At 44.3% G+C, this 22,779-nt stretch overlaps 2 protein-coding genes across 2 annotated transcripts; one reads left to right on the top strand and one right to left on the bottom strand.

Annotated features, from left to right (window-relative positions):
- LOC124672431 lies at nucleotides 1-1,659 on the top strand. Its single transcript, XM_047208659.1, has one exon. The coding sequence runs from the start codon at nucleotides 72-74 to the stop codon at nucleotides 1,287-1,289; it is 1,218 nt and encodes a 405-aa protein (XP_047064615.1). The 5' UTR covers nucleotides 1-71; the 3' UTR covers nucleotides 1,290-1,659.
- A 20,203-nt stretch (nucleotides 1,660-21,862) lies between these two features.
- LOC124672421 (dirigent protein 5-like) lies at nucleotides 21,863-22,456 on the bottom strand. Its single transcript, XM_047208650.1, has 2 exons — nucleotides 22,112-22,456; nucleotides 21,863-22,012 (listed from the first exon to the last, which is right to left on the bottom strand). Exons 1-2 carry the CDS (start codon nucleotides 22,454-22,456, stop codon nucleotides 21,863-21,865), a joined length of 495 nt encoding a protein of 164 aa, XP_047064606.1.
- Nucleotides 22,457-22,779: the final 323 nt, after the last annotated feature.

Genomic DNA, 22,779 nt, shown 5'->3' with positions numbered 1-22,779 from the left:
TAGATATTTTTTGACTCTCGCCGGCGCCGCGCCCTCCCCCGCTGTCGCCTGCGCCGCCGCCGCCGCCAGCCATGCTTCTCCTCCAGAAACACATCCTCCTTCTCTCTTTCCGTCCCCGCGCCGCCACTACCCTCAACTCTTTCCCCCACCGATGCCTCTTCTCCAATACCCGATTCGCCACCACCACCGCCGCCGCCGCCGTCGCAACGTCGGCTAGCCCTCTTTCCTTCGCGGTGGAGGACTATCTGGTCGCGTCCTGCCACCTCACCCCGAAGCAAGCCGTCAAGGCCTCCAAGGTACTCTCCCACCTCAAGTCCCCCTCCAGGCCCGAAGCCGTTCGCGCCTTCCTCTCCGACCTCGGCCTCTCCCACGCCGATGTCGCCGCCGTCGTCGTCTACGACCCGCTCTTCCTCTGCTCCGAGGTCGACAAGACCCTCGCCCAGCGCCTCGCCGAGCTCCGGGACCTTGGGCTCTCCCCTTCCCAGATCGCCCGCCTCGTCCTCGTCGACCCCGCCCGCTTCCGCCGCCCCACCATCATCTCCAAGCTCAAGTACTACGTCCCTCTCTTCGGCTCGTTCGAGACCCTCCTCCAGGCGCTCAAGAACAACACCTACCTCCTCAGCTCTGACCTCGAGAATGTGGTCAAGCCCAATGTGGCGCTCCTGCGAGAGTGCGGGCTAGGTGACTGTGATATTGTCAAGCTGTGCGTCCCTGTGCCGAGGCTGCTCACCACCAACCCGGAGCGCGTCAAGGAGATGGTGGAGCGCGCTGAGGATGTCGGTGTGCGCCGTGGCTCTGCCATGTTCAGGCACGCGCTGCTGGCTGTCGCATTCCTCAGTGAGGAGAAGATTGCTGCTAAGGTGGAGTTCCTGAGGAAGACATTCGGGTGGTCGGAAGCTGAGGTGGCCATTGCCGTCGCAAAGCTTCCAGTGGTGCTGAGGAACTCCCAAGACAGGCTGCAGCGCATGTCGGAGTTCCTGATGTACGAGGTTGGGTTAGAGCCTGAGTACATTGCTCACAGGCCGGCAATGCTCACTTATAGCCTAGAGGCCCGGCTCAAACCCCGGTACTATGTTGTGAAGTTTCTTAAGGAAAATGGATTGCTAAAGCGCGAACGAAGCTTCTATACTGCAGCCCAGGTGAGCGAGAAGGTATTTATGGAGAAGTTCATAAATCCTCACAAGAAAGCTGCGCCTTGCCTTGCTGAAGACTATGCTGCCACTCTCAAAGGGAAAGTGCCCACTAGATTCAGATTGCAGGAACCAAGAACAAGCTCTAAAAGTATTTAAATGCTTATTGCACTACGGAGTTTTCAGTCTGGAGTCTGCACAGTAAGCTGCCAAGTCCTGTTTCTGTGTTGTTCCTCTAGCACTATAACTGGATGTTGGATGTCTACTATTGAATGTGGCTTACAGTTTTGGTAGTTGCTAACATTTCCTGAATTCTGATATGTTTTGGTCGTCATCCAGTATAGAAGAAAGCATGGCATAGTTATGAATCAGTTGTTTGTCACATGTCATGTTCATACACATTGTTTCTGAACATGCCTTGCTGAATCTGCAATCTGTTCTAAGATCAACCAACTTTCAGCATCTTTTGGTTTCATTTGGATGCGAGAGTTTTCCTGTCTGTTTAGTAAACGAACTTGTTCCTGTTAAATTCCCTTGGAATCCTGCATTACAAACATGCCCTGTAATGTGTATTAACCGCTTCTTTCGAATGTTTTGCTTATTATTTCAATTTGCATGCGCTTTAGCTTCCCTCATCTACAATAGTGTTCACCATAGCAACAACAGGAAAGTTGATCCTTATGACAACAGTGTTCCAGGCCTTGTCGATACTTACGATTCTAGCCATGTTGGACTGCTCCAATGGAGCTGTTCAGTGAAACAACAACAGGAAAGAAGAAATGCTGACACTTGTTGAAAGTACTAGTGAGAAGAACTTGTTATAAGGTTTGGCATATCGACAGTCAACTGATGCAATCTTGTTACAGTTGTGCTATGAGTTATCAATTTCTGATGAAGAGCTTTGGTTTAGACACCGGCTTCCATCTAGAGCTTGGTTTGGATTGTTGAATAGAATTTCCATAACTTGATTTATCAATGTGTTTCTCCGGATCTTCACAGCCAGAGGTTTATGCATATGTTTCTGTGTTCTTGCTTGAAGTAACTTGTTTCGCTGATGCAGCTCCAGTACATCGTTCATTTCTAATTTCCCCAAAGTAAGTTGTTTGAAACTCGTAAGTATTTGGAATAATACATATCTGGAATATTTGTTTTGCTCTCTTCTTGGGCCGAAGTTAGCTGTAAGAAACTTTCCTTGGCTGTATATGCACCAAGCTGAAGATAAGCGTGAGCCTGCATCTTAGGATGACAGTTCTGAAAGTCAGTGATTTCATATTAGTTAGACAGATTATATGATTTGTGACAGTTCTTGCTTATTACACGCACGATGCACATACACAAGAGGAAATTGCACTTTGCACCAGGCACTGTTCCGGGCGTTGCAAAGACCACCAGGTCTACGTCTTTTTTGCAACATCCACCAGGCCTTGTACTAATCTGTTGCATTCTAGTCTAGTACTAATCGTTAGCAGCAAGAAATACTGCATGACGTTTGAGCCTTTTCATCTTTTATTACAAACAAACCTGAAGAAAAGTATTCTAGAAAATTTTGGCATGATATCTCCTTATAAAAAGAACAACTTGGACATTTTATATCAATTGGCAACAACAGATGACATACAAATAGAAGTACAAATATAATGATGGTCCCAGATGGCCATTACAAACTCTGCCATACATCCAACATAAATCATGGACCAAAATATTGGTGCAGTCTTAAGGTTATACTAGCATCCAAAAGTACCCACATGTAGCCATTGTGCACATAATAAAGGCCAAAACAACCTGACAATCATTATTACTGGGAATTCTCTTGTTGGTAGTTTAGACCGGCTGTGAAGTAAGAATAAAGCCTTGACCCTTCATACCCTCGCACATTTGACGTCCTCCCTGTGGCAGTAGACTCGTGAGAAGAACTACTAGCTGCATTGCGCCGAGGAGCTGACGGTGGAGCAGCATTACGTTGAGGAGCCGACGGTGGAGCATCATGGCGCTGAGGTGCTTGCGGTGGAGTAGCATCTGGCAACCTTCTCACGGTCTACAAAACATGTCAAATTTGGTAAACATTGCAGAATTATGAAACATGTAAATATGTTATGGGACAGTAAAATACAATAAAAAGATTACCTTGTGTTGTGCTTTTCTTGCTGCCAAGTGGGGTTTCAAAGGTGCAACACAATTTGTGTATCTATGGCCTTGGAGATTACAATTTGAACATTTGATAGATGTCATTCTGTTTTGAACAGTTGACTTGGATGATTCATGTTGCCCTCTCCGCCTTTTCTTTTGCTTTCTTCCACGCTTAGTTTTGTACTCAGGTGGGTCTATGTCGGGTGAATCTGTTTTGGTCCATCCGTGTTGTCCTGGTACAGGATAGACCAAATTCTTGTATGTCTCTTTGTACATGGGCTTCTTAAAGAAGTCACTGACATAATCCTCAGGAAATTGTTTGGATTTGTGAATGGCTGCTACAGCATGTTTGCAAGGTATGCCTGTCAAGTCCCATTTGAAGCAGCCACATTTTCTTTCAGCTAAATTAACCTCATAAGTTCTATCAATGTGTGTAACTTGCCACAAATCCTTCTTTGAACATACAATATTTGTACACCATCTTGCATTTGTTTTCGCCCACTCTAATTTTTCTACATAAGTTGGAGTGATTTCCCACTGGACATTCTCTACCCCTTCCCTCTTTGTTGCAAATCTGGCCATTAGTTTTGTCCTAATTGACTCGATCATGGTGACTATTGGCTTATCCCTGACTTTGAGTATGTAGCTATTAAACACCTCACTAATGTTATTGACAACTAAGTCAGTCTTGCAATTTGTATCAAATGCATGTCGTGCCCAGTGTATAGGAGGTATTTTGCACAACCATTCCCATGCTTCCTTATCTTCGGTTTTCAATTCTTCCATGGCTACATCGAAGTCATATTTATAAAAGGCATATGCAGCGCGATCAACTAGTTTTTTCAGATCCCCACTTTTATGTCCCGCACTCATAAAGTTTGCATAAATGTGTCTAAGGCAATACCTATGGCAGGAATCAGGAAATACCAAATGAACTGCAGCTATGAGGCCCTTTTGCCTGTCGGACATAATGGTGTAATTGCCAAACTTGCCTGCTGGACCACCCAAGGCATACTTTAGCTGATGGAGAAACCATGCCCATGATGCCTTATCTTCTGTTCCAACAACCGCAAATGCTAGCGGGAAAAAGTTGTTATTGCCATCTCGAGCAGTCGCAGCAAGAACTTGGGCTCCATTACCCAACTTCAGAAAACATCCATCAACCCCTTCATATAAATTAAAATATGATATATGAGAGTCAAGGGGGAAAGAGAAATAATGCATAATCACTAGAGAGGTTAGCCGGCTTACCGATGAAAGGCCTGCATCCATTCTTAAACCCTTCAAGTTGTGCATGTAGAGAAAAGAAGAGACCATGAAACCTTGGGTTCTTTTCAGGTTTGTTTGTAGGCTGGATTGTTGCTACATGGCATCTAGAACCAATATTCTTGTCCATTACGGTCTGCAAGTAATCTCTAATACGTAGATATTGCATATCTCCATGTCCTTCTATAGCTTCAAGTGCTTTATTCTTTGCCCTATATGCCATGTGCTTGGATATTTCAACTCCATGTTCTCTCATCACAACATCGATGAGAGCGGTTATATTCATGGCTGGATCACTCCTAATCATATCCTCGTATTTTTTTGCAATCCAAGTGCTCTTGATCCTTGATGTATCAGTGGTAGTCCCACATGTGTGTGGAAGATTGATCTGCCGAATGCAATGTGTGCTTTCACCCTCAATTTCAGATGAGTAAATCATGAAAGAACAAGTTCCCTCCGAGCTGCAACAAACAATCACTCTCTCCTTATTATTCTTCAAGTATGTGAAGTTCCTTCTGTATGCAATGTGATAATCATCCAAAGCCTTCCTTAGTTGTGTCACATTATGAAAACACAACTCGATCTGTAGCTGCTCATGTGCCTTTTCCTTCATCACATCATAGTAAACTCTTTTCTTCAGCGGCTTTGCTCTACTCTTGTGCTTCCTGCTTACTATTTCTGATTCCAACACAGCCCCATCGTCATCACCTGAATTAGTGATCTCTTTATTGTCATCACTGCAACTATCACTAAGCACAAATGCATCATCAACTGTTCCTGCAGCAGCCCTCAACTTCAGCTCACGAGTCTTTCTTGCCTTGGCCTTTGCAGCTTTGCTTCTTGCTTCCCGCACTAGAGCTGCCTTGTCCACAGCAGGTTCCTCATCCAATTCATCTTCTTCAGGTACAGGGAACAATTCGGCTACATCTGTGTAGCCTTCTTTCTGCCAGTCGACATCCTCCTCAAAATCAGAACCTGATTCATCACTAGAATGAGACTCATATACAATATCTTCTCCCAGAATATCATCCATCTGGAAAGAATCATCCACTACTTCTTGCTGAATGTTGCAATCCATATTCACATCAAATCTGTTATTCATGGGCCAATCTTGATGGATTGCCCTCGGTTCTTCAACAAACCAATCAGATGGCCACTCCATGTTGCATTGTGAATTGATGTTTGTCTCCTCGCTGCACAAATATACAAAATCCTATCAGCACAAAAGCATGGAACACCCTGATTTGTTATTTCAATCAGCACAATAGACTCGGTCTTAAACACATTCCAAAATTGGTCGTACCATGTGAATAATACAAACATAAGCACCTAAAATTCAAGGTTTTTAACGAAATACACGTCGATCTATGTTAGAAAGGGGCAGTGGCAAACCTAGGGTTCAAGAGAGGCAGCTACAACATTACCCTAATCAAAGCGGCGGGGAGGAGATGAAATTGGGGTGCGTCCTTACCTGACGACGGAGAAATTCTGGTTGGGGTTACTCGTGGGCGAGAAGCTCGCCGCCGATTGGACGGCCGCCGCCTCCGCCGCCGCTGCCGCCGCCGCCGGGAGTCCTTGATCTACCTTCCCTTGGGCTAGCTTCGCGTCAGGAGGGGGAGGATGGTGCAGGAAGTCGAGGCCGTCGTCCGAGCCCATCATCGGCGTCCAACAGGCGGCGATTTGCCGGCCGTCGGCGCCCTCGTGGCGGCGCTTCACGGGAGAAGTCGCGAGGAAGACGAGGTGTGGAGAGGGCAGCTCGGTCGGTTCGTCTCTCGCCTGGTTAGACGTGGTCAACCCGCTGGCTGTGTGGGACCTACTGCTAATAAGGCTATCAACGCAAGGCAAATCAAAACTTAGACTAGAATGCAACAGATTAGTACAGGACCTGGTGGATGTTGCAAAAAAGACGTAGACCTGGTGGTCTTTGCAACGCCTGGAACAAGACCTGGTGCAAACTGCAATTTCCTCCATACACAATTTTATGTTCTATGAATTCAGTAGTAAGCTGAAACTTGGCTTCTCGGAAAAGGCCACCCATCTGTGAGAGATCATAATCGGTGGAGGAGACCGCTCGCTAGAGCGTCTGATAGTCTGTGGCAAAGATGATTCTGCCAAACCCCAGCCGAGTAGCCAATTCAGTTGCTTTTATTAGAGCATAAGTCTCAGTGTGCAGCGCATCACTTGCAAACGGGGCTGAACCTGCTTCAGCTACATTCATGTCTCCATTAGCCTTGTTTACTTCTAGGGTAATTATGGGGATGGGAGGGGATTATTTCGTATCCCGGAAAATCCCCACTAGTCCGTTTAATTCTCTGGTTTTGAACGACATAATCCCGAGATTTCCCCTCCCATCCCCATATTTTTTGCCTAAATCAAAAACTCTCCATCATACTAGTGTATTTTTGGGGAAGGGTATTTGAGGGGATTGGATGAACACCAAATCTCCTCCCATCCCCATACCCATTGGGAAGAAAAATACGAGAGAAGTAAACAAGGCCTAGTTTTTGATTTAGGCAAAAAATATAGGGATGGGAGGGGATATCTCGGGATTATGTCGTTCAACACAGAAGAAGTAAACGGACTAGTGGGGATTTTCCGGGATACGAAATAATCCCCTCTCATCCCCATAAATACTCTAGAAGTAAAAGACAAGCCCTCAGAATTCGGCAATACCCAGTCCACCGGTGGTGGTTGCCAGCAACGGATTCTGTTTACAGTTTGTTTGACCTCCTTTTCAAGTCCATCGTCCATTCTTCAGCATACATGCATATAGTAACCGAAGTTCAGAAATGGATAGCCTCCTCTCTCCTCTGTTAGCTTTGTTTCTCTCAATCCACCAACACCGGAGAAATACAACACATTTCATTTTCCTCTCATATGGCATGGCCAGAATTCTTTCAAGTAATTCCAGCCCAGAACCACAGTTCAACAAGAAATGCCTTGCTTCCTCCAGAGATAAAGTTCTCCAAGCTTTCTTGGCAGCAATGCATGCCACGAATAAGTGCCCACCATTTTCGAACCCCGTGTTACATACAAAACACCTAGTGTGGGAACGAGCACAGGGACCGTTCGCTCTATCCACTCCCGCGAGCGGCAGGGTGAACCCTAGATCGAGCCGCCACCAGTCCCTCCCCACTTCTGCCCCTCCTCCTCACCGACAAAGGGTGCCGCCGGGAAAAGCTCCTACGGTGCCAACGGCGGGGGGGGGGGGGGCTCATCTTCCCGTCGCGCGGCGGTGGTGGCGGTAGTGTGGCGCTCGTAGTGGGCCGCGTCGGCGTGGAGGCTACGTGTGCTGGGTGTGCTTGTCGGGGTCTGAAGCTCAGGCGGCTTGGCGGCCTAGATCTCGGCGGCCGGCTCAGTGACCTCCGGTTGGCGGCGCTGCGTGGATCCGGCCCTGGAAGCTATGGAGCGAGGAGCTGCGGCTCGGAGGACGGCGCAGGGGCGATGGCTCCTCCCGGGTGTTGGTCGAGAGGGCTCTTCCACACCTCCTTTTGCTCTGCTTGCATGGTGTTCGTGGATCCACACCCGGTGGGGTGGCGTCCATGGGTGGCGCTGCCCATGGGTTTCGGATGGTTCGAAGGCTTTGGGGTTCCTGGTTTGTTTCGAGGTGACGGCGCTGGGGTGCTTGGAAGCCGGGGCGGCGGTCCTGGGTAGGTGGGCAGTGTCGACCTTGCCACAAGGTGATGACCGTTGGTGCTGTTCCTGCCCTCTGTGGTTGCTTGGGTGGCGCGGAGGTAGGCGGAGGTGGCTGTGACGGTTGGCGACTCTGGTGGCCTGCACCTGGCTTTGGCTTCCGGTGGCGACCGCATCTCCTCTTCTTCGGCTTATGGTCGCAAGTGAGTGGCTTGGTGGCGGATGCAGATGGCCGGGGGAAACCCTTGGTTGTTTGTTCAACCATGACGACGGTGGCGCTTCCTCGGCATTCCCTTCCTAAAGGCGCCTTTGAGGTTCCTCGTCTTCCCCGCCCCGCCTTACCCCTCAATTCCCGGGTGAAAACCCTAGTCTCTCGCTAGGCAGAGGTGACGCTTCTGCGTCGTGTTCCTCATTTGAGGCCTTGCCTTGGGATGCTTGGGGCTTGGGGTGGGCTGTGTTGTGTCTGTGGCTTTGGCCCTTCTCTTCAACAATGATCTCCGGCTTGTTCAAAGTGTTCTCTTGGTGGCTTGGCTCTTCGGTCCTCAGTGTGTTTGTAGCCGGTTGCGACTCCGAACCTCTGTAGTTCTTGTAGCGCTTTGCTAGTTTCTTTTAAACTCGTTCTAGCGTGTGTTTGTTGTACCTTGTATCCTTGCATGTTGCTGGCTTTATTAATTTAAAGCTGAGCTCTTTGAGCATAATGTTTAAACAACACACCTAGTGTTAAGATCAATGTGACGTCGCTATTCATTCGTGTTGGCAAGCTATCATGGCCAACAGGCCACAAGAAATGGTGCACCTTTGGAGGACACTTCAGATTCCATATTTGTTTCCATTTTATCTTCTCCCTTTCACTTCATGTGCTCAGGTAGTCCCACGCCGACAGTTATCATTGAGAGAGAGCATACACTTTATAGGCTGATTTCATGGAGATAATCCCTTTACTATCAAAATGCCATGTTACATAATCTTCCATTTCCTCACATATAGGTATCTTCAGGATTGCTTCTGCATCTCCATGAGATAACTTGTTCATTCCATGAGTTGGACATCGAATCAATGAGGTCTGCAACATGCATCAGCTGATCATTGACTTGGGGTGTGTGATGTCTACGTACGCTTTTATTCTTGTAGATAGTGTTGGCCTCCAAGTGCAGAGGTTTGTAGAACAGCAACAAGTTTCCCTTAAGTGGATCACCCAAGGTTTATCGAACTTAGGGAGGTAGAGATCAAAGATATCTCTCTTAAGCAACCCTGCAATTACGATACAAGAAGTCTCTTGTACGTGTCCCCAACACACCCGATACACTTGTTAGGCGTATATGTGCACTAGTTCAGCGAAGAGATAGTGAAATACAAGTAATATGGATGATTATGAGTGGTAATTGCAATCTGAAATAAAAATAGCAGCAAGCAAACATGTAGCGGAACTGGTTGTAAACGGTATTTCGATGCTTGGAAACAAGGCCTAGGAATCATACTTTCACTAGTGGACACTCTCAACAATGATACCATAATTGAATACATATATATTATCACTTCACTATGCTACTCTAAACCACTTGAGTAGCACAATAGTTGAAGAATAACATCTACTTATTCAACTAGATTACAAAGCTCATGATCACATAAAGATCATACATGGAGGTAGGATGATTGATTTAGGGTTCACACGTCGGGAGGATTCTTATAGGCGAAAGGGCGAGGTCGGTGCCCACACCACCCCTTGGCGCGGCCAGGCCTCGCCTAGGGTTGGTCTGGCCACCCTGTGGCCCCTCTTCGTATCCCCTCCGGACTTCGTCGTCGTTGCGGTAAAATATTGACTTCGGCTTTTGTTTCGTCCAATTCCGAGAATATTTCCTGTACAACTTTTCTGAAATGCAAAATAGCAGAAAACAGGGAACTGGCACTGTGGCATCTTGTTAATAGGTTAGTGTCGGAAAATGTATAAAAGTGCAACGAAGTGTAAGCAAATCATATATAAATTGGTGTACAACAAGCATGGAGAATCAAAAGTTATAGATACGTTTGAGACGTATCAAGCATCCCCAAGCTTAACTCCTGCTCGTTCTCGAGTAGGTAAGTGATAACAAAATAATTTTTAAGGTGACATGAAGCCAAGACAATATTGATCAAGTTATTGTAAAGTATTGTGAGCTGGGATCAAAGTACTGTAAACATAAGCATGATAGATATAATTCTAACAATAGAACTTAGCAACTATGTAACAACATGAGAAGTAAATCAAACAAAGGATCATGAATAATTGTGCATTAAAAGCAACTGTTTGTTTATGAGCATAGATAAAATATATCAAAGTGGTACTCAGCTTGTCCTTTATGGAGTAGCAAAACATAAATGCCAGGACACCTTTCGAAGAATTTGAGAATAAGCAATAGCATAATCATGAATCAATCAATAATAAATTTTGGGACTATGCACATTATACCTAGAATTACATCTATGCTCTCTTAATTAGTGCATAGAGCAAGAAGATGAAGACTCAACATAAAAGTAAAAAAGAAGGCCCTGCGCGGAAGAAAGCTAAATTACTCATGTGCTAGAGCTTTTTATTTTGAATGCAATAGGAGTGTTGAAATAATATATTTTGAGAGGTATGCATATCTATGTCAACGAATGGCATCAAACAATCTATCATCCTTTCATATAGTGACCTCAAGAGCGGCTCCCATGTAGTTCTCCAATGCACACCATTATTTAGGATCTCTCCAGTACATAATGTGCGGAGAATTATTTGTTTATTTTATATTTTATTTAGGATGGGCATCCAGTTGCCTTGCTCTTTTTGCAATATTATGGACCAACACATTATGCATGCTAGTCACAGAATGAAGTCATGAAAAGAGAATAAACCATTCAATATTTCCTCATGAGCTAAGAACAAAACACATGCAATCCACTTTGGAGTGGCAGTGAAATACCACATATAGGTATGTATGGTGGACACAATTGGCAAACTTTGGTTTTTGGTGGTTGGATGCACGAGTAGAGCTCATACTCAGTACAGGCGAAAGCTAGCAAAAGATTGGGAGCGACCAACTAAGAGAGAAATAATGGCCATAATAATGCATAGCGACAAAACATTATTAATAAAAGCATAAAGTGATATTACAAGTCGAAAACTAAATGATCATAGAGGCTTTAGTTGACTGGTTGTAGTCATGACATGGTGTAAACATGTGCCAAGTCAACCCAATAAAGCATCAAATGAGAATACCACAATAGCTTTTTATGATGGAAACAACACATCATTCTTTCAATAGCACATTATGCACTCTCAGCTATTTGATACAAGTCATGCTACAACAATAAATACTAAGCATATGACTAGAATAACATCCAACATGATTGGCCAAAGTCTATGCCAGAGTCTAGACAAGCTTCCTTTTGCATCACTATAGACATGAAACATTTTACTCGTCTCCAACACCAACCAACTTATTTGAAACAACTCTCAGAGATAATAATTAGTAAAGACCAGAGACCTAATCATACATAAACAAAGAAAACTAACAAGATCTGGACAAAATAAGAATGAAAAACCAAGAGCTAAACGCAGTACTAGCAAACTAGAACACTCGCAGAACAATAAGAGCGAAAACTAGAGTGTTATATGCAATTAAAATGGAGCGTGTCTCTCTCCCACACAAGAATGATAGGATCCAACCATATGCTACAACAAAAAAAACTAAAAACAAAAATAAAGACGCTCCAAGAAAAACACATAGCATATGAAGCAATAAAAATATAGCGTATAGAAAGATGACCTGATGCTATGCTGATGAAGAGGGGATGCTCAAGGCATCTCCAAGCTTTGACGCTTGTACCTCTTGGATATTTCTTGGGGTGACATGGGCATCCCAAGCTTGAGCTTTTGTCCATACTTCATCTCATTACATCCTTCTTCTCTACCTACACTTGAAAACTTCCTTCATACAAAACTTCACACAATTCTTATTAGCAGCATTAGTGCAATAAAAATAACAAATCCATTTGGGTTCAGTTCTAACATATATCAAACATCCATTAAAACATTAGCTGCTGTAGCAACTTCTTGAAAAGCTCTTTACTCAAAAGAACTCAAAAAGAAAGAGATTAAGAGGCAAATGCAAATAGTGGCAGAAATCTATCAAAACAGAACATCAGGTAAAGATCGATTTTTTTGAAAAATCTTCTGTTGCTCAGTCGAAAAGTGTTCAACTAACAAAAGTTAGATAATAACCTGAGTCATATGCTAAAAATTACGTTCTAGCTGGGAATACGAATTTTTACGGTGACGGCGCAGAATCTGTTTCAGGACAGCAACTTCCACAAATCTTATTTTCCTCTTATTAGAGGCTATTCTTGGCACAAACACGAAATAAAAATGATAAGGAGAGGTTATTACAGAGCTAATAACTTCCAAGACTCAGCAAAGAAAAAATTTACAGAAATAAAACATGGGTTGTCTCCTAAGAGTGCTTTTTCTTTAATGCCTTTCAGCTAGGCACATTAGTTTGAGAAGATGCTCACATAAGAAATATGAATTGAAGCAAAAGGAGCATCAAGGAGTAAATATAAAACAAATTTAAGTATAAACCACTTCCTATGAAAAATGATCTTGTAAATAAAAAAGTCATGGAGGCACAAAGTAACAAGCATAGGAAAATAAAACAAGTGCAACTTCAAAATTTTCAACATAGAGATGTGAAACTTAATATTGCTGAGATACATAAAACCAATGTTCTCTCTCTCATAAGAACTTCCAGTAGCATCATGAATAAAATTAACAATATAACTATCACATACAACATTCTTATCATGAGCCGCATGCATAAAATAATTATCACTCCCCACATAAGCATAGTCATAATTATTAATTGTAGTGGGAGAAAATTAAACAAAATAGCTATCATTATTATTCTCATCACCATAATTATCAAATATAGGAGGCATATTGTAATCATAATTAATTTTATCCTTAATAGTAGGTGGAAAATATCATATTGATCATTGTAATCATCATATATTTTAGGTATAGTATCATCATAAGCAATAGAGTAGTTATCTTCCAAAGTGTGTTCATTTGTAAATATATCATCATCGGAAGGAACATGGATAGTACTAATAGTATAACAATTGTTAACATCATCATTTTCAGAATTAGTACCAAAGAGATTTTCAATATCAAAAGTAGTATGCTTTTTCCAATCATGATCACTACTATAGGTAACAGGCATATGAACATCATCGACTTCAGACTCATCAACAAAGCAAAATGTTTAGGGGAAAATATTGTTCCCTCTGTCCTTTTACTCCTCCTTCTCTTCTTCTTCTTCTTCTTCTTCTTCTTCTTCTCTTTAGGAGGGAGAGGTTTGAAAGGGAGCTTCTCCACATACCCTGGTTTATTATCAGAAACAATAGAAGGAACTTTGAAGGATTCCCCCTTTTCATTAATAAGAACAAAACACATATTAGTCCTGTCATATTTTGGTAAAGTTTCATCTTTTACAATATTTTGTATGTAAGTATTCATGTCAATTATCAACACAATAAAGATGACATCCATGAAGGACGCTATTCATATCAAAAGCACTCATATCTATAAAAAAAAGTTTTCCTTGATAAGTCTTCACAACCCAAAAAATAAAGTAAGTTTATCTTGCTGATTAGGAGTGATCACGTCATCAGAATACAAACTTGCAGTAATCATTGGATTCGAAAGGCTATTATCATAGCTTGAGCATTGAAAATTGAAATGACCTACTTTATAGCAAAGTTCACGAACAAAAGGGTAGAGGGCACAAACTTTTTCACCAAGATCATTTAAAGCCCTGTCCCACATTCTAGTTTTTTCATTCCTGTGATGGATACCATATTATTCTTTGATTTGATTCTTTTCACAAGGTCTAAGTACTCCACAAAAATTATCATGCTTATAAATAGTACTTTCAGAAGTTTGAGCATGCGTATTGCAATCATTAATAACAGTTTCATTTTTCATGCAAGTGTCTTTATAAGGTTCATGATACATGTCCCAATTTCCTTTAGGAACATTAACATGAGAAGCAAAAGCTCCACAACAATCAACAATAATTTTAGGATCAAGACCATATTTAGCACTAAGCTCTTGAAAATCAGTAGTTTCAGCGAAAGACTTAATGCAATCATACTCATAGTTTATACATGATTCTTTACCTTTGTCATTATCCCAATCTTCGGTATTGCTTTGAATTGTTTCAAGAAGATCCCACTTAGCTTCAACCTTATTACTTGTGAAAGATCACTCCAAACAGACATCTAGATAGTCCTTGTATTCTCCTGAAAGCCTTGCATAAAAATTATCAATAACAATATTATTGGGGAGCTCCTGAACGGGACATTTGAGCATTAGTCACTCCCCCATGCTTGGGCAATACCTTCTCCATCATGAGGACGAAAATTATAAATATAATTCCTATCTATATGCACTTCATGAGGAGGATAAAATTTAAAGTAAAAGAGAGATTCAAGCTCCTTCCACTCCAAGTGATGAGGATCATCTAGTAGCTGATACCACTTTCTTGCTTTCTCCTTAAGTGAAAATGGAAATAATTTCTTCATGGCATTTTATCTTGATAAACCTGCAACTTTAAACAATTCACAAATTCTTTAAGTTTCAACAAGTGATCACTTGGATGGACTGTTCCATCCCCTGCATAACGTTCATCCATGACTTTTTCAATAATTTTCGTAGGTATTTTAAAAAGAATACTTTCAATAGGTTGATTTAAGATATCACAAGCATCATTAGAATTATCACATATGGGAGATAAAATATCATCAGAGCAAATTTTCTCCTCTAAAGCTAGGGGATTAAAAATATCATAAAAACTAGCTTCCCCAAGTTTAGACTTTTCCATAGTATCAGCAATAATGGTGTTCAAAGCATTCATACTAATGACATTGCTATTAGCATGCACATAAAGTTCCATAGGTTTTTTAATTTTCACTTCAAACACCTCATGTCTTAACTCAAGATAAATACTATAAAGCTCTCTAATTTTTTTTATTGTTTTTCCTAACTAGTGAAAATAAAAACAAGAAATAAAAAGATATAATTGCAAAATCTAAAGGAAATAACTTCGAGCACTCACCAGCAACTAAAAGACTTAGTAGCCAAAGGATGTGAGTACCTTTTACCTTACCTCCCCGGCAACAGCGCCAGAAAAGAGCTTGATGTCTACGCACGCTTCTATTTTTGTAGACAGTGTTGGGCCTCCAAATGCAGAGGTTTGTACAACAGCAGCAAGTTTCCCTTAAGTGGATCACCCAAGGTTTATCGAACTCAGGGAGGTAAAGGTCAAAGATATCCTTCTCAAGCAACCCTGCAATTACGATACAAGAAGTCTCTTGTGTCCCCAACACACTCAATACACTTGTCAGGTTAATAGGTGCACTAGTTCGGTGAAGAGATAGTGAAATACAAGTAATATGGATGATTATGAGTGGTTGATGGCGTGTAACTCACACGTTCGTTGGGAACCCCAAGAGGAAGGTATGATGCGCATAGTAGCAAGTTTTCCCTTAAAAAGAAACCAAGGTTTAATCGAACTAGTAGGAGCCAAGAAGCACGTTGAAGGTTGATGGTGGCGAAATGTGATGCGGCGCAACAACAGGGATTCCGGCGCCAACGTGGAATCTGCACAACAAAACCAAAGTACTTTGCCCCAACGAAACAGTGAGGTTGTCAATCTCACCGGCTTGCTGTAACAAAGGATTAAACGTATCGAGTGGAAGATGATTGTTTGCAAGAAAATATTAAAACACAATTGCAGTAGATTGTATGCTATGTAAAGAATAGGACCGGGGTCCACAGTTCACTAGAGGTGTCTCTCCCATAAGATAAAAGCATGTTGGGTGAACAAATTACAGTCGGGCAATTGACAAATAGAGAAGGGCATAACAATGCATATACATGATATGATAAATATAGTGAGATTTAATTGGGCATTACGACAAAGTACATAGACCGCCATCCAACCGCATCTATGCCTAAAAAGTCCACCTTCGGGTTATCATCCGAACCCCATTCGGTATTAAGTTGCTAAGCAACGAGACAATTGCATTAAGTATGGTGCGTAATGTAATCGACAACTACATCCTTAGACATAGAATCAATGTTTTATCCCTAGTGGCAACAACACATCACAACCTTAGAACTTTCTGTCACTGTCCCAGGTGTCAATGAAGGCATGAACCCACTATCGAGCATAAATACCCCCTCTTGGAGTTAAGAGTAAAAACTTGGCCAGAGCCTCTACTAATAACGGAGAGCATGCAAGATCATAAACAACACATAAACAATAGATTGATAATCACCATAACATAGTATTCTCTATCCATCGGATCCCGACAAACACAACATATAGTATTACGGATAGATGATCTTGATCATGTTAGGCAGCTCACAAGATCCAACAATGAAGCACAACAAGGAGAAGACGACCATCTAGCTACTGCTATGGACCCATGGTCCAGGGGTGAACTACTCACTCATCACTCCGGAGGCGATCATGGCGATGAAGAGTCCTCCGGGAGATGAATCCCCTCTCCGGCGAGGGTGCCGGAGGCGATCTCCTGAATCCCCCGAGATGGGATTCGCGGCGGCGGCGTCTCTGGAAGGTTTTCCGTATCGTGGCTCTCGGTACTGGGGTTTTCGCGACGGAGGCTTTAAGTAGGCGAAAGGGCAACGCGGGGGGCCACACGAGGGCCCCACACCCTAGGTCGGCGCGGCCAGGGCCTGGGCCGCGCCGCCCTATGGTGACGGCGCCTCGTGGCCCCACTTCCTTCCCTCTTCGGTCTTCTGGAAGCTTCGTGCAAAAATAGGACCCTGGGCGTTGATTTCGTCCAATTCCGAGAATATTTCCTTACTAGGATTTCTGAAACCAAAAACAGCAGAAAACAGACAATCGGCTCTTCGGCATCTTGTTAATAGGTTAGTTCCAGAAAATGCATAAATATGACATATAATGTGCATAAAACATGTAGGTATCATCAATAAAGTGGCATGGAACATAAGAAATTATCGATACGTTGGAGACGTATCAGTGGTAATTGCAATCTGAAATAAAAATGGCAGCAAGCAAACATGTAGCAGAACTGGTTGTAAATGGTGTTTCGATGCTTGGAAACAAGGCCTAGGGATCATCCTTTCACTAGTGGACACTCAACAATGATACCATAATTGAATACATAGATATTATCACTTCACTATGTTACTCTAAACCACTCTCCGGTTTGATAATAAACACAAATTCACTGCGTAGGGCTGCATAAGCATTCATTAAAGTTTGCATTCCCAATCTATGGACGCCCCACACTATCACCTTGAGCATACAAAGATGGTACTAACTAGTCACCACAATTCATAAGTATTTCTGTAAATTAAGCTTAAGAAATAAACACGGTGTGCACACTGTCACCTTCACACCATTGGACAAGGTGTTCCCGAAGATCACATAACAAAACCACTTGAGTAGCAAAATAGTTGAAGAATAACATCTACTTATTCAACTAGATTACAAAGCTCATGATCACATAAAGATTATACATGTAGAGATAGATAGAACACATAGCTACCGGTAAAGCTCTCAGCCTCGGGGGAGAACTACTCACTCCTCATGATGGGAGTCAGCAACGGTGATGGAGATGGCGGTGGAGTCAATGGAGATGGCTCCTAGGGCAATTCCCCGTCCCGACAGGATGCCGGAACAGAGACTTCTGTCCCCCGAAACTTGTCTGCGACGGCGGCGGAGGCTGATTGATTTAGGGTTCATGCGTCGGGAGGCTACTTATAGGCGGAAGGGCGAGGTCGGTGGAGGCCAGGGGGCCTACATCACCCCTTGACGCGGCCAGAGGCCAGGCCGCGCCTAGGGTTGGTCTGGCCACCCTGTGGCCCCTCTTCGTCTCCCCTCCGGACTTCGTCTTCGATACGGTAAAATATTGACTTCGGATTTTATTTCGTCCAATTCCAAGAATATTTTCCGTACAACTTTTCTGAAATACAAAACAATAGAAAACATGAAACTGGAACCGTGGCATCTTGTTAATAGGTTAGTGCCGAAAAATGTATAAAAGTGCAACAAAGTGTAAGCAAATCATATATAAATTGGTGTAAAACAAGCATGGGGCATGAAAAATTATAGATACGTTTGACACATATCAGTGTACTAGTTCCTCTTGTCGAGTTTGACAGAATCCAAGGGTCAGACCAATTTTTAAAATTTTTCTCAGTTCCCTACCCTCCAGTTTACCCCTTGTTTAAGAATTTATATTCCCTTTAATATACTATGCCACACGTAGCTGATACCAGGCAAAGGCTTTGCATCTGGCTAGATCTCCATCACAAAAATACTTCACCGGGAGTACTTCAGCGCATAGAGAATTAGCAGCTTGCAATAGGCGCCAACCTTGACATGCAAGCATGGCCAAATTAAAACGCTTTCTTCCGATCCCTGCCAACAAATGTTGGCAAGCCCACGTACTTACCCCCTCGCATTTCCGCATTCAGCCCCTGAACTTGCATAATAGGACGCTCCAGCCTTCTCCGTGTGTTTTTGCTGAAAAGAACAGATGATTTTTCCATGTTTATAACTTGTCCATATGCAACTTCATATGCTTGGAGGATGGCATTCACCGCTTGTGCACTTTCGGTGGTAGGCTCCATTAGAAGCAGCGAGTCATCAGCAAAATAAAGGAGATGATTAGCACTTGGTACTGTTGGTGCAAGTTTAATTCCCGCCATGTGTTCCTTCTCCTTTGCATCTTGTAACAACACCGAGAACCCTCCGCGCATAACATAAAAAAAGATATGGCGAGATTGGGTCACCATGCCTTAGACCCCTGCCCGGAACAATAGGATCTTTTATATTTTCATTTACCTTGAATCTATTTGTTACCGAACGAACACATTTCATCTCTCCTTCCACAAACTGGGAGCACATGCCAAGCTTTATCATAATCTTCTCCAAGAATGACCCCTCAGCCGTATCATATGCTTTACTCATATCAAACTTCACTATAACATAGCTTTTTTCTCCGACCTTTCCCGCTTCATAAAATGAGACATCTCATAGGCTAGAACAGTGTTGTGTGTAATAAGCCTCTTCAGAACAAATGCACTCTGATTCACTGAAATGATTTCATCCAAAATGCAATTTAGCTGGTTTGCCAACACTTTGGAGAGGAATTTGTAAACAAGGTTGCAGATACTGATTAGGCGTAGATCTTTCATACTTTGTGGGGTCTGCACCTTCGGGATGAGCACAACAATAGTTTGATTCCATCCTTCCACTGCCTCCTTGCAACACGTTTAGTACCTCCTCCACCATAGTGTCACCAACTGAGAATCTCCCAAATGCGCTTATAAAATACCATCGGCATGCCATCCAGAGCCGCTTTCCTCCTGCTCTGCTTTGAGAACATGTCAGGGTTGAAGATAAACTTCAACAAGAGTGAAGTCATCGTGACAGGGGTCACGGGGGAGGAGAAACGCAGGGTGGCGGATGCACTGAACTGCAAGCTTGGGAGCTTCCCCATTCGCTATCTGGGCCTTCCGGTTAGTGACAAGAGGTTATCAGTAGCGGACTGGTTTTTCCTTACAGAGAAGGTGGGGCATAGGGTAGAGCCTTGGCAAGGGCTCTTCCTAGCATCGGCTGGGAGGCTGGAACTGACGAATTCCTGTCTTTCGAGTCTGCCGATGTTCGCCATGGGATTATACCTTCTATACGACGCGACACATGGGGCTATGAATACGGCGAGAGCCCGATTCTTCTGGGAAGGGGTGGGAAACAAGCGCAAATACCACATGGTGGATTGGGCTACCGTGTGCAAGCCTAAGGCGTATGGAGGTCTGGGGATCCTCAATACAAAATCCATGAACATTGCCTTTATGCTCAAATGGATCTGGAAATTATACCAGCGACAGGATGGCTTATGGGCAGACCTCCTGAGGGCCAAATACTTAGGCGATAATGACTTGTTCTCCCCAGCGGTTCCAACCAGAGGGTCCCAAGTGTGGAATGCGATCCAAAAGGTGAAATGGCATTTCAAGCTTGGGGCACGACACCGGGTTCAGGATGGGAGACGAACCTACTTCTGGCTGGATTGGTGGACGGGGCGGGGACCCCTCCACCGGCTATTCCCTCGACTCTTCGCCTGCTGTGACAACCACTTTTCCACGGTAACAGGGGTGAGATCGGAGGGGGGGATGGCGCATCAGGTTCCGGAGAGCCTTCGGTACGGACGAGATGGTTGAATGGGAGAACCTCTGCAGAATCTTTGATCTGCACCCCTTCGCTGAGGGGGAGGACCAGGTGATTTGGGCACTGGATCCTTCGGGGGTCTACTCCACACACTCTATGTACCTGCGGCTGTCGCAAGGGGCGGCAGTCACGTACTTCAAGGAAGTCTGGCGCACAAGGGTCCCGCCCAAGATCAGAGTCTTCCTATGGCAATTGATCAGGGGGAAGCTACCGTCAGCAGAGCAGGTTGCTAAGAGGCAGGGGCCATCTGACGGAAGATGTGCAATGTGTGGCGTGCTGGAGGATTGCGATCACATCTTCTTCAAGTGCCATCTTGCAAGGTTTATGTGGGCAGGGGTGAGGGAACTCCTTCCATGTACTTGGAATCCGACCGGGGTCGGCGACTTCATCGCCATAGTCCAAGGTCTTTCCGGACCTCTCCGTAGGCTAGCGTGGTTTGCTTTCGCAGCCTTAGGCTGGACGCTCTGGAACGCTCGTAACAAGTTAGCGATTGAGGGGAAGGTGATCGGACATCCTGCTGATGTGCTCTTCACCATGTCTATCCATATGCAGAGCTGGAGGGTGCTGGTCAGACAGCGGGACAGGGACCTTCTGGACGCGGCGCTGGGCGAGCTTAGGCGACTACACGCGAGGACGAGGAGGGAGGCCACTTGACGGCCGATTCTGCGGCTCCCTCACCTGGGTTTTCTTCTGTGGTGTGCCCAAGGGGCGGATGTATGAGCTACTATTCTAGTGTGTGCGTGGGTGCTAGGCACCAGTTGATGTTGCTGGTTGTATCGAACTTATGCTTGCCGTTGTGGCTTTATCTATAAAGCCGGGCCTATGGCCTTATGTTTAAAAATTCAGCAGCAAGTGAACCCACGGGAGTAGCAAGTGTGATTATATTGCAGATATCATCTACTGCAACAGTTTGGTGCATGAAATAATCAAATGTATAAGGATAGTTACTTTTTGTTGGCAATTATAAGGATAGTTACTTACAATAGAAGACTTTAAATATTTCTAAACAAGAGATATCGGGAGAGAGTAATTTCCGACTTCGCTAACTCTCAGGCAGTTGTCCCTTCCTTGCAACTCATAGCAATCACAAATCACGATGCAAATGTAACTGTGAAAAATAATTTATCTTAGTTGCAACTCACTTCAATTCTTAGTTGCAAAACACACAACATTCACGCTAGCATGTAATCCAACCAACGGTTCAAACTCCAATTTAATTATCGGTCCACCGAAAACTAGCAAAACCGAAAAATATTATTTGAACTCATATTGGCGTGAAAGTGCGCCATTGAACCACAACATCACATGCCCATGCATGCAACTCATCACATCAATGAACATGAAAATAAAAATAATCAACGGCGTGTGCGCGTGCATGTTATACCATCTTAACAAGTTACCAGATCAGACGTAGCACTCGTAGAGTTTGATGTCCATCTGCAGACGGAAGTAGAAGGAGCCCTGAACATCATCGGTGCGGATCGTTGCGATGCCGCGCGCCATGAAGAAGTCGCCGGTGCCGCCAACGACGGTGAAGTCGCGCGTCTCCTCGTCCATGAGGTCGGCGCCCATGAGGTTGAGAGTGCCCTTGTGTGCCGCGGAGTTGAACACGAGCGAGAAGCAGAACCAGGCGGTGTAGGTCTCCTTCTTGTCGTAGAAGTAGAACCCTTGCGCGCGTGCCGCCGGCTCCTCGTCCCCGACGGGCAGCGCCTTCCCCTGGGTTACCAGGTCGTCGAACACCACCAGCATGCCGAAGAAGGTGCCGTTGCTAAAGTGCGTCGTGCTCAGCGCCGTCGGCTTGGTCGCCGGTGCCGCCGTCGCGTTCGCGGAGTTGTTGACCCCGTTGTAGAGGATGTCGTGGAGGTAGAGCGTCATCTTCGTGCACGGCTCGTCGGAGCTGCTCGAGACGACCCTCTTGCGGCCGTGTGCGGCGGCGCCCACCACGCTGAGCAGAAACACGAGGAGCGCGATCCTGGATGATGCGGTGAGGCCTTCCATCGGCAAATATGGTTCACTGCAGCTCCCACTATAAGCTTTATTCAGCAAAGCTAAGCTGAAGATCCCAATCGATCAAGTGAGTGACCACGTATTGCTGTCGTTGTGTGTTAAGAGCTCGATCTGAGCATGCTATTTATAGAGCAGAGAACGATGCCATGGAATAATTAGTTTCGGTCAGTCGGAGTGGAACGGACGCAAGGTGATGCTACCGATCAAGGAAGGCGTGCATGCATATGCACGGTCGGTACAACGGCGTAGCATTAATATATCCTGTGGTTCCAGCCTAATCGATCAAAATACTGTGTGTTGGTACGATATTGTCT

The sequence above is a fragment of the Lolium rigidum genome, chromosome 1, assembly GCF_022539505.1.
Source record: "Lolium rigidum isolate FL_2022 chromosome 1, APGP_CSIRO_Lrig_0.1, whole genome shotgun sequence".
NCBI classification, from domain to species: Eukaryota; Viridiplantae; Streptophyta; class Magnoliopsida; order Poales; family Poaceae; genus Lolium; species Lolium rigidum.
The sequence above is the reverse complement of the archived record's forward strand: the minus strand, read 5'-3'. Positions and strand labels throughout refer to the sequence as shown.

Coding starts and splice junctions, on each gene's coding strand:
- LOC124672431 (XM_047208659.1), top strand. CDS start 72: ATGCTTCTCCTCCAGAAACACATCCTCCTTCTCTCTTTCCGTCCCCGC.
- LOC124672421 (XM_047208650.1), bottom strand. CDS start 22,456: ATGGAAGGCCTCACCGCATCATCCAGGATCGCGCTCCTCGTGTTTCTG. Junction 22,013..22,111: donor CGCAAGGGTTCTACTTCTAC/GACAAGAAGGAG, acceptor GCCGACCTCATG/GACGAGGAGACGCGCGACTT.